The 10,972-nt window shown below is 42.7% G+C and overlaps 2 protein-coding genes across 2 annotated transcripts in view; one reads left to right on the top strand and one right to left on the bottom strand.

Moving 5' to 3' along the window:
• The window catches only part of urb2 (URB2 ribosome biogenesis homolog), a 32,475-nt gene that overhangs the window by 21,055 nt on the left and 448 nt on the right, over window positions 1-10,972 (bottom strand). The gene's annotated exons all lie outside the window — the stretch shown is intronic.
• On the top strand, window positions 83-10,029 carry abcb10 (ATP-binding cassette, sub-family B (MDR/TAP), member 10). The gene is made up of 14 exons (XM_053866430.1): window positions 83-254; window positions 344-882; window positions 1,365-1,571; window positions 2,058-2,260; window positions 3,151-3,285; window positions 3,609-3,755; window positions 5,213-5,348; window positions 6,080-6,175; window positions 6,478-6,767; window positions 6,841-7,021; window positions 7,250-7,293; window positions 7,481-7,515; window positions 8,373-8,431; window positions 8,738-10,029. Exons 2-14 carry the CDS (start codon window positions 462-464, stop codon window positions 8,929-8,931), a joined length of 2,148 nt encoding a protein of 715 aa, XP_053722405.1. The 5' UTR covers window positions 83-254; window positions 344-461; the 3' UTR covers window positions 8,932-10,029.

Here is a 10,972-nt window from a genome sequence, read left to right as displayed (position 1 = left end):
TACTTAATTATTGACAAAGCAATCGACGAGCCTAGTTCGATTAGCCACGTCTGAGAAACTTTGCTCAGCCATTGGAATCGCGTGTCGAGCAGCAGCAGCAGCAGGAGCCGCGGTGGTGTCAGTCACACACCCAGGGTCACCTTTTCTTTTCACTTCCCCTCACTTCTCTTCCCTTCCTGGAGGTTTGGATTCGTCGCTGCTAGGTGTTCGAGCGTCCTGCAGAGCAAACACTCGGCGACAGACGACAGTGACAGGTGGGTGTTGTGAGCTAGCTGCTCGGAGATAAGCGATTCAAACAAGCTGTCAGACGCAGATAAACACACAATAACCGTCAAATCTCCAGAATGTAGCGACCCCACGCCGGACGAGGAGGGACCAGGATCGAGCACCACGGTGGAGATGTGCATTCTCCTGTAGAAACTGGAGTTAAGTGGAACTGAAACCAAAAACAGTCGGACACTATGTGGATTTTAACTGGAGTATCGAAGTGTCCGTGGATGGTTCATATAACAAGACTGAAGGTTCCTCCATCGAGGATGTTATGGCTGGAACACCGGTCCGCCGAGTCAACTGTTCCCCGGAGGAGCCGACACTGGACAAGGGCAAAATCCTCGCCGATAACCGGCTTCTCTCTCTCGTTAAACCGGGGGTCTCCGTGTTCCACACCACGGGGTCGCTCCGTGTTCCCCTCTCACTCCCCCGTATCATGGACCCGAACATCTGTAGCCTTTGCGAGCTCCTCAGCTGCCTCCACGCCCACCACACCCGGATCCGTGAAGACCAACACGGACACGGAAAAAGGCCACACACCGGCCACAGTCCCCCTGGAGGATGTCAGGAGGATCCTCAAGCTGGCTCACCCGGAGAGATGGAGGCTGGCGGGTGAATGTTATTTTTGCATTTGAATGACTGTTGAGATGTAAATTACTAGGATGTTACCTGTTTTTCTATGGTGATTACCTTTATATTACTAAGTATATATGTATATAGCTCTTGTCTTGGAAATGTTTTTTTACATAAAGATAAAGGCAGAAAATTTTGTGTTCCAATAGATTATAATTAAATTTAGCGTAAAGAAAAAGAAGAAAATTAAATTAAAATATTGTAAAATTGAAAAACAAGATGTAAGTGTTCAAGTCTGTAGCAATATTCTTTATCATGAACTACAACTCTAAAAGAAAACCAACATTTAAAAAAAAAATAAAGCTATGCCATTTAAAACATTTCACAGCAATCAGAAAGATGGAAACTTTTACTGGAAGATTTCCAGTGTTACAATTGCGGCATTTGTTGGTCAGTTGAGTGGCTGTAGTGTTGGTGTCTCTTTTTTTTTTTGTTGGCTTATTCTGTGATTTTCATTTCAGCTGCCGTTGGCTTCCTCACCGTCTCGAGTGCCGTGACCATGTCAGCTCCGTTCCTGCTGGGTAAAGTGATTGACACTATCTACTCCACTGGGGCAGACACAGAATCGATGACCGCCTCCCTGACGTCTCTGTGCATCTTGCTCACTGGAGTGTTTCTGTGTGGCGGAGCGGCTAATGCTGCCAGGGTCTACCTCATGCAGATCTCAGGTGAGATAAGAGCCATGACCAAGTCAACAGCATCACTGGTTTCAGGTGCTTTTGTTCTACCCCAGTGAGAGTACAAAGCATGCACAAAGAAGTGCAGCTCACAAGACAAAGGGGCAAAAAAATGGGAGTATCGTACTTGTTTTCATCTTTCTGACAAAACAGCCCTGACTGGTTAAGACTCTCCAACAGCTCTAAAATGGCATTCAGGCATTTACATCCTGTACAGCTTATTCAGTTACTTAGAAATAGATTAGGAAATTGCTTCAGGAACCTTCCACCCAATGTCCACATGCAGTTTTAAACCTCCATGCCGCCCAATGAGCCAAAGTTCAAAGCTGTCTAAATGTAGCCACACAATTGTTGTTGTCAGTTTTTTGTTTTTGTATTTCTTCAATTCAGTGCTACTCTTTATTCAAGTGCTTCTCCCTTCCCATCTCATGCAGGCCAAGTTTGACTTCTCACTTTCACTACATTTTCTGCATTCAGGGCAGCAGATTATCCGTGATCTCCGCGCCTCCGTCTTCTCCTCTATTCTCCGACAAGAAGTGGCGTTTTTTGACAAGAACAGGACAGGGGAGCTGATAAACCGCCTCTCTGCAGACACAGCAGTGGTCGGCTACTCCATCACTGACAATCTGTCGGATGGTCTGAGAGCCGTCGCCCAGGCAACTGCTGGCGTCAGCATGATGGTGAGCAATATAATAATAGCATATACATGACATATATAATATTGATATTTTAATCAGCAGATCATCTAGTTGTAAATGTAATGTTGTCCTTTGTCAACTGAGACGAAAACTCTTTCTGAATCTTAAAATTTCCCAATGTCCTCAAAAAAGTAACACATTTGAGTTTATGTGTCAGCAGCCAACACCATCTTTATTATATTTATTGATTGTTTTAAAATATTTCTCTTTTAGCGCATTTTCTGTGTGTGGGAATATGCGTGCTTGTGTGTGTACATGTATTAGTATTCTTGTGGGGACCAATCTTTGACAAGACACTGCTCTCGTGAAGACATTTTGGCCGGTCCACATAGAGTTTTGATGGGTGAAAGTGTTGAAATAACCGGGTTATTCATTATAATAAGGGTTTAAGTTTGGTTCAGAGTCCTGGTTAAGGTTAGCCGTTTGTTTTTTGTATGGTTCAGTTAAGGGTGAGAGGCTGAGGAAAGCATTATGGCAATGAGAGGTCCTCACAAAGATAGTGAAACAAAAGCGTGTGTGTTTGTCAGGCATAAGGAAGTGAATGTCTAAATTTGCACAACAGGAACGGTTTCAGTCACTGTGAAATCTGGAGCAGAGGCCTCACCCTCACATATGACCGCTGTCTCCATCATTCCAAGATGATGGTTGTCATGCAACTCTGCCATGAACAAAAATGTGCTCATTTGTCAATGCCTCCAAATATCACTTCATAACCGTCTGTTATTGGCTGACAAATGTTTTCCGTCCAATAAAGAATGATTAATTTCCTTGTTAGACAAACAAAGTGTTCAGAGATAACGGTCATGGTTACTGGGAGCTCTTTCAGGTCAACTTCCTTGTGAACAAGTCTTCATCTTTTTCCTGGCATCTAGTTCTATGTCTCTCCTTCCCTGGCGAGCTTCGTGCTGCTCATCGTTCCTCCCGTGGCCCTCATGGCGGTGATCTACGGCAGATACCTGCGCTCCATCTCAAAGCGGACTCAGGATGCACTAGCACAAGCCACACAGGTACGAGACGTGCACTCCACCTCTGTTTTCCATTTCATGTCTGGTTTGAGGATATGATTCCTACAAGCCATTGATACAGAGAAAACATGTTTGCCAATGCACACAGGCTCTATGGTGGTAATAAACTTGATGGCCGTGTCAAGACAAATATACACAGTTCAAGCACAGCGGCATGACCCCCGCCCCCACCACCTATTACAGCATCTCACTGCTGCACTTATCACTTCAGCTGCACTTATCGTCAGACACTGCTACTGTTAGCTACTTCTGTCTGCGTTTGGTGACTTCATTCACACGAATGTCATCATTCCTGTGTGTTTCAGTTGGCAGAGGAGCGCATCAGTAACTTGAGAACAGTTCGTGCGTTTGGCAAGGAGCTGTCAGAGGTCACCACGTACATGCAGAAGATCGATCACGTTCTCAGTCTGGCAAGGAGTGAAGCTTTACTGCGAGCCGGCTTCTTTGGAGTGGTAAGTGTGTTGTCTGTGGTGGGCTGGCAGTGTTTCTGCCTGGCTGCATCTTGCTCAAAAATAGCTTCAAACTTAGCTTCAGTCTTGTAAGAATTGAAACAAATAGTCAAGTGCTTCTTAATTATTTCTTTGACTCATGTTTTGTGTTAACATATAGCATTTGCATTAGCTTAGCATTGGTGTTTGACTTCAACTTCATTGAAGCGTGGGTTTTTGCTTTGCAAATTATGTACTAATAGAGGAGTTTTATGAGGTAATATAACTATTAACATAAGTCTAAGTAAAGGCTGCGCGTCTGTCTCGTGCTACTCTTTTTTCCTTTGTTCTCTTCTTTTTATATGAGAAGATAAGACATGTTACAAGTCATTTTCATTTTTTTTTTTTTTTACTGAAATAGAGATCACCAACAAACGTACCATAAAGTGAAATAGAATAAGGAAAGAATGGGGAGTTGGAGGTGTAAATGGAAAGGGGGATGACTGTATTGAAATATAAATCTCTGACCTCATGAATTAGTTTGGCGGGCGAGAGTTCATAAAGGAGAGAGTTACCTATAATTGTATCCTTTTTTTTTACAAGTCATGGTGTCACATGGTGAGACATTGAGTTCCAGGTAGTGGCCTGGTCGACTTCCAGTGAAGAAGCCGCAGTCTTTGTTTGATGCCCCTCTATCAGTAATGATATTAGTTCATGTAGAGAAGTATGGAGACAAACTTGGGACTTCAGACAGGTTGGGAGGAGAGACGGTGGGAAATGTTGGAGATGGAGATACCAGGAAAGTGGAGGAGAGGAAGATAAACAATGAGATTCATGGAGGTTGTAATGAAACGTATGGGTGGAACTGGGAGGGGTGATAAAGATAGTTGAAAGTGGAGGAGGCTGATGGGGAGCTGAGAGAAGAAGCAGAATAACAACTCCATCACCGAATTTGTTGCCTGTTCAACTGATCAAACAAATTATTATTCAATCATCTTCTGTTGTGGAGACGTGTGTACACTGTTTGGCCACTTCCCGTTTGTCCACATTTTTCTGTCCACACCTGGCAACAGGTTCATCAAGAATCCTCTGACTTGGCCATTCCAATTAATAGCTTGTGTTGAACAATGACAACATCCGAACAACAAGGTCATCTGTTTAAACTGATCGACAGAACTGAAAGCTCATTTAAAACAGGCCTGAAAACCTTTTTGTTCAGAAAGACGTACGAAAGCTCCTAACTGCTGTGGTTTTAACCCTTTGCAAATCTGAAATGTGAAGCGTAACATGCACAGATGCACAGAAACTATTATAGTTTTTAACCAGACACACGTGCCTCTTAAGTCAATAACTTATGGATGTGCTGCGGCCTCAGGCATCATGTGCAGGGATGAAATCAGTTTACTTGTGTGTGTCAGGAAGTCTTGCCGCAGCAGATCCTCGGTAACATGATTAACCAGCTGCCTGTGTGTGTGTTTCAGACGGGCCTCAGTGGTAACATCATGATTCTGTCGGTGCTCTACAAAGGAGGTCTGCTGATGGCCAGCCAGCACATGACAGTGGGGGAGCTCTCCTCTTTCCTCATGTACACTTTCTGGGTGGGAATAAGTGTTGCTGGTAAACATTCACACTCATGTCATCCTCGTAAACGGTCTTTCAATATATCGTAGCATGAATCTCACGGTTCAAGGAGGAAACCGCGGAGCTTGTAATCTATAAACTGAAATCACATCTCTGATTGGCATGGAGCACAAACTAGAAGTTCCATCTGAAACCTGCCTTCAGTTTATGACAAGGCAATTGATTCTGATTTGTGGAGTCTTCACCGCTTAAAATTAGATTATTAGCTACATAACTGCCCTTTAGTTTCACTATGAGTCCATGAAACAGAAGGTGTCATGTGACTGTTCCTTGTTTTCACTTGTCATGCTTCATATATTAGTTTTACTTACTCCATGGAATCTGCTGTAGTCACGACAGCAACGATACATCTACATATTCTCTCTAGTTGAGGCATGTCAAAGGCTGGAGAGCTGCATCGCTGAAATCATCAATTGTCATGTGACTATTATAAGGACGTGTTGTCAACGTTTTCAAGGTTTTAACCTCCAGGGTTATTGAAGCTCCACCAGGCTAATGCCACTTGCTGTCCGGTTGAGCGCATTGTATTTGGAATATTTTTCATTTGGAAAATTAGCTAAAATACATGGATCGGGTAAAAAAAATCTTTTCTAAATTAATCGCTTATTTATGGCATTGATGAGGCTATATATAGATAACCTAACATTTTGTTGGTTGATACTTTAATATACTTGCAAAATGTGACACTAGTGTTCCTGGTTTGCCAGGCTTGAGCTCTTTCTACTCCGAGTTGATGAAGGGTTTTGGTGCTGGAACGCGATTGTGGGAGCTGCTGGACAGGAGGCCGGAGTTCCCACTGAACGGTTGGTACCAGGGTCCATGACAGTGGATTATTCTTTAAATAAATGTATATCATTGATGAGCCAAATGGCGTCTCTTTATAAAACTATTATTTGTATATGATAATTTGGGCTGTTGTTGTTGTCCTGCTAAGTGTATTGACGGAAATTGTTTTATCCACTCGGTGAGATAGACTGGCAGATATTGTCAAGGTGAATTTGATGTTTGACATGCACTTTTTTAAGTAATATCACCAATATAGCGCTGATGTACTGAAGTATTATTGTCTACAAGTGGCACTCAATCTCATCCACCTTCTCCTCAGAGGGTCTGGTTCTTCCCTGTGAGCAGCTGAAAGGTCGACTGGAATTCCACAACGTCTCCTTCGCTTACCCAACACGCAAAGAGGCTCCCATCTTTCACAATCTGAACCTCCTGGTCCCAGCTGGTACCATCATGGCTGTTGTGGGACACAGTGGGTCCGGGAAGTCCACCCTGGTCTCGCTGCTGCTCCGGCTGTATGACCCGGATGAAGGTGTCATCACCATCGATGGGCACGACATCAGAGATCTGAATCCCTACTGGCTGAGAAGTCATGTCGGGACTGTCAGTCAGGTAAAGATCCTCCAGCAGTCCCTTCTCCTTTGCCTGAGAAGGTTCAGCGTCCCTGACCTGCTCTCTCCTCCAGGAGCCAGTGCTCTTCTCCTCTTCGATCAGGGAGAATATTGCGTATGGTGCCAGCGATCCGGCAGCAGTGACCACAGAGGATGTCTACAGAGCTGCTCGAGTGGCCAATGCGTATGAGTTCATCCAGGCCTTCCCCAGAGGCTTCGACACTGTTGTTGGAGAGAAGGGAGTGCTGCTGTCAGGTGAGCTGAACTGTGTCTCTCCTGTCTAACTTGTTGCTTTATGTTCTCAGTTGCTCAGCTGAATCAGGTTATTCAACTGGGAGTCAAAATTCCCACACTCTGGTGTTTGATTTTTCTTCTGAGCAACATCATTGTCAGCAACATTTGCCATGGATCTGTTTCATCAGGGATTGCTTGTCATTCACTATTTCATTGAAACTTTATCTTACTTTATCTCTTACATCTCAGGTGGTCAGAAGCAGCGAATTGCCATTGCCAGAGCTCTTCTCAAAGTAAGTGCTCTGCTGCTTTACTTCCACCATTCTTTTAAGACAGGTCAAGCACTTAAAGCACTCATCCTGTCCCACCTTTATGGAGCTTTTTGCTGCTCACCTGCCGTCTATCTAATGGACGACTTGTCATTGAAGTCATTTTATTCAAAGGTTTCTGGATCAAATATTTGTTTCTATTTCCCCTCAGAATCCAAAGATCCTGCTTTTAGATGAAGCCACCAGGTGAGACAAACTTTGACTTGCCAATTTAATTTTAATGAATTATTTTTAATTAATTTAAAATTTTATTAGTTTTACTGTTTACTGAGGGTGTTACTGACAAGAAAATAGAGCAGGGTTCTCAGTTTCCTCTTTGATTCGTAAATGATAGCAGCATTTCTAAGTGTCTCCTCATGCACACAAAAACCAAAAGATAGAAGGAATTAATCTGGAGGGAGGTGAAGAGGAGAGTGCAGGCAGGATGGAGATGACTGCCAGTGGTGCTCTTTGACAGAAGAGTACCAGCATGAGTGAAAGCTAAGCTTCATTGGGCAGTAGTGAGACCCTCCATAATGGAAGGTTGAGTGACACTGACCGTATGACAGCAGAACAAGAGGACAGCGGTAAAAGTAAATAAATAAGCGTGGATGTTTCACATATATTGCGTAAAGCCCCGATCATTGATTTTTAAATCAAGTTGTTAATGACTGAGTGCTTAATATCGACTTGAAACAGGAACCGAGTGGTGTTTGTCGGCCATTTTGAAGTGTACCAGATAGACTTTTGCTGCGCTGATAAAGCTATAAATCCCAAGCAAATTTACGACGCAATACTTGCAAAAATGAAACACACATCTCTATCACTATTGATTTATGGATAAATAAATCCTAGTACTTAACAGTCACTTGTATGTGGTTTAGAAGAGCTGGCTGGATAATAATGACTGATCAATCTGATCTACTCGTAGCCAGAGGTTTGTCGTATCGAAGTAGTTATTGCTGCTGTACAAACAAACAGTGTTGCTGGAAGGTTGACATGACATGGTTCTTATCAGGGATAGTAAAATGTGACCTCTCAGATATTTTTTTTTTCCCCGTCAGTGCGCTGGATGCTGAGAATGAGTTCCTGGTGCAGGAAGCTTTGGAGCGTCTAATGGAAGGTGCGTGACCAAAGCACAAGCATGATGTTGCGGCTGTAACTATAAGCTACTCACACATATGGTAAACTAGTCAAGTATATAGTGAATACAAAGTAGAGCGGCCACAATAAATTGATGATTATTATTCCTGCTGTACGTTCATTTGTTCACCCATAAGGGGCGCCCTTTTACCACTCTTTTGAGATTGTAGCGTGCAGTATGACCAAGCTTACAAGAGACATGTTGGATCATGTTTGATTCTATATTTGTTTGCATCATTTCACCTCATGTAAAACCTTCCACTGAAGTGTGACTTTCACTCCACAGGGAGGACGGTGATCATCATCGCTCATCGTCTCTCCACCATCCAGAACGCAAACGCCGTAGCTGTGTTGGACCAGAGGCGCGTCGCCGAGTGCGGCCAACACTCCGAGCTGCTCAGAAACTCTCAAGGCCTGTTCCGAAAACTGATGGAGAAGCAGGCGTTTATGCAGGAGGCGCAGAAGCATGCGCTGAGGTGAGAATGGAGACAACGTAAGAGGACGGGGCGGTGGCTTTGGAACCTGAGGAAAAGAATCTATTTAAGGCTCAGGTTGTTTGCAACACTGGACTAAGAAGAACAGGAATTCAGCAGGTGTGTAGAGGAGACAATTAAGAACCAAAACTCGTGATTTAAAACTTTGGAGAGTCTGCTCAAGTCACTGTCAATGTTCTAATAAGGTTGCACCGCACTGCTGAATATATATATATATATATATATATATATATATATATATATATATATAATTTGTTTTTATATTTGTGTGTGAAAACTTGAAGCTCTTCAGGAGCCTGTTGGTGTCACCTTAGAGGAGAAGAGGCCAAACACAAAGTGAAGTGCCAGATCACCCTCTTGTGGCCTTGGACTCATTTGTATAAAATCATGGCGCTTTTCAAAATACATTATATTTTCTGAAATCCATTGTTCACCACAAGATGTTTTATCATCTTCAGATTTTGTGAATGTCTCTTTTAAATACTTTATATTTAGACAAATTGGCTGTTTGTGTTGTTAGTGCACATATTTGTTTGTTGCTATAGATTCACTTATGAAGTCATTGTCATATATCTGGAATGAGCTCTGTTTGTTGAAGCATTTACAACTCATATAATGCATTTTTATAACAACCTTTATTTAATTTTAAATATACTACTTGGATAAAAAGAAGCATCAAATCTGGATACTATCTCCATACAAGTGTGAGTATAGATACTTATTGATTATTTGCTGCAGTACTTCAGTATTGTGCCATATATCATATTGAATAATTTTGTTTTCTCTATTGTCTCATCAGTCTGCTTTCGCAAGGTCTCATTTTGCCAAGAATTCCACACACAGTCAGTTTGAAAACTGCTCCTTTCAGATCTAATGTTGTAATAGTAATTTCCTTTCTAATCAATAGAAAATTGTGGTTTGAATAAAGCTGGTTTGGGCCACTCAGACTTTACTCAGGTTCTTGGTGTAAATAACATCTCATCTTTTCTAGGTTAATTAAATTGAAAACAGAAGTTTATTGTTGGATAGTGGGCTGCCTAATAATCACAAGATTGTCATATTTATTTTTTTCTGAATAAAGGGAATTGCCAGACTTGTCTCCTGTTTATGCTATGATTGATTTGACCACTGGGCGGCGCTGTATCCAATGCGTGGACCATGCAGACTGTTTGGTCTGAAAAGAAAGACGTAATTTCCCCTCAAATACAGTATGACCCTCGTCTGGAATCTGCTTCAGGATAAAGGTGACAACGGCAGCTGATGCTTTCAAGTCAGTGTGTATTTGCATCGATGTTGTTGTTTTGCTGTGGTCAGCAGTTGCTCGCCCAGCTGGTCCGAACAGCTGATCAGGTGCTTCTCAATCGAGTCCTTCTTCCTGGGCCGCTAATTCCAGATCCATGTGCTGTTGCTCGTCACACCGGTGCGCCCGCAGCTATTTATGGCTGCCGGCAAGGAACAACTGTTTTTGAAGAGTGAAAAGAATGGTAATTACAAGATTAAAATCTAAGTATTTATGCATAAATTCAGCCGTAGAGGTGCATGTTGGCCCTGATCACATGATCTTGTCTCAACCAAATCCTTGTTGTGCGACTGCAGCATTGTGCAGTGGTCAGTACCTGTCAGTGTTGTCACTCACATTGTATTATTGGTATTTACATTCCAATTTTAAAAAATGAAACTCACAGAATGCATAGATGTTAGCTGGAGTTTTATTCTCATTTCATTTTTGTTTGCCCTTTTATACACTTTTGTTTGTAAATATGAGACCCCGGTTTCCTCCTCAGCTCTCGCCTAATGGGGGCTTCTTCTGTTGCAGTGGGATTTGAGGAGGATCGAGTGGACAGCATTTTGGTGAACACGCTCTCAGCTGACAGCGTGGTAAACAACCGTACTTAGGGATGCAAACATGCGCAGATGGACACAGGCAGCCATGCTGGTTAGCATGAATGAATCAATCATGGCTGAGGGACTATTTTTAAACTCCCTTTTCAGTGTGTAGAGTGAAGCACTCGCGTCAATCAGCAACT

Source organism: Synchiropus splendidus, chromosome 5 (assembly GCF_027744825.2).
Source record: "Synchiropus splendidus isolate RoL2022-P1 chromosome 5, RoL_Sspl_1.0, whole genome shotgun sequence".
Taxonomy (NCBI): Eukaryota; Metazoa; Chordata; class Actinopteri; order Syngnathiformes; family Callionymidae; genus Synchiropus; species Synchiropus splendidus.
Note: the sequence above shows the minus strand (reverse complement) of the source record. Positions and strands in the feature narration are given on the sequence as shown.

What these genes read in the sequence shown, in the direction of transcription:
- abcb10 (XM_053866430.1), top strand. Translation starts at nt 462, where the DNA reads ATGTGGATTTTAACTGGAGTATCGAAGTGTCCGTGGATGGTTCATATA. An exon ending in GAGCCGGCTTCTTTGGAGTG is followed by an intron (nt 3,756 to 5,212) that starts GTAAGTGTGTTG and finishes TGTGTGTTTCAG; the next exon opens with ACGGGCCTCAGTGGTAACAT. An exon ending in GCCGGAGTTCCCACTGAACG is followed by an intron (nt 6,176 to 6,477) that starts GTTGGTACCAGG and finishes CCTTCTCCTCAG; the next exon opens with AGGGTCTGGTTCTTCCCTGT.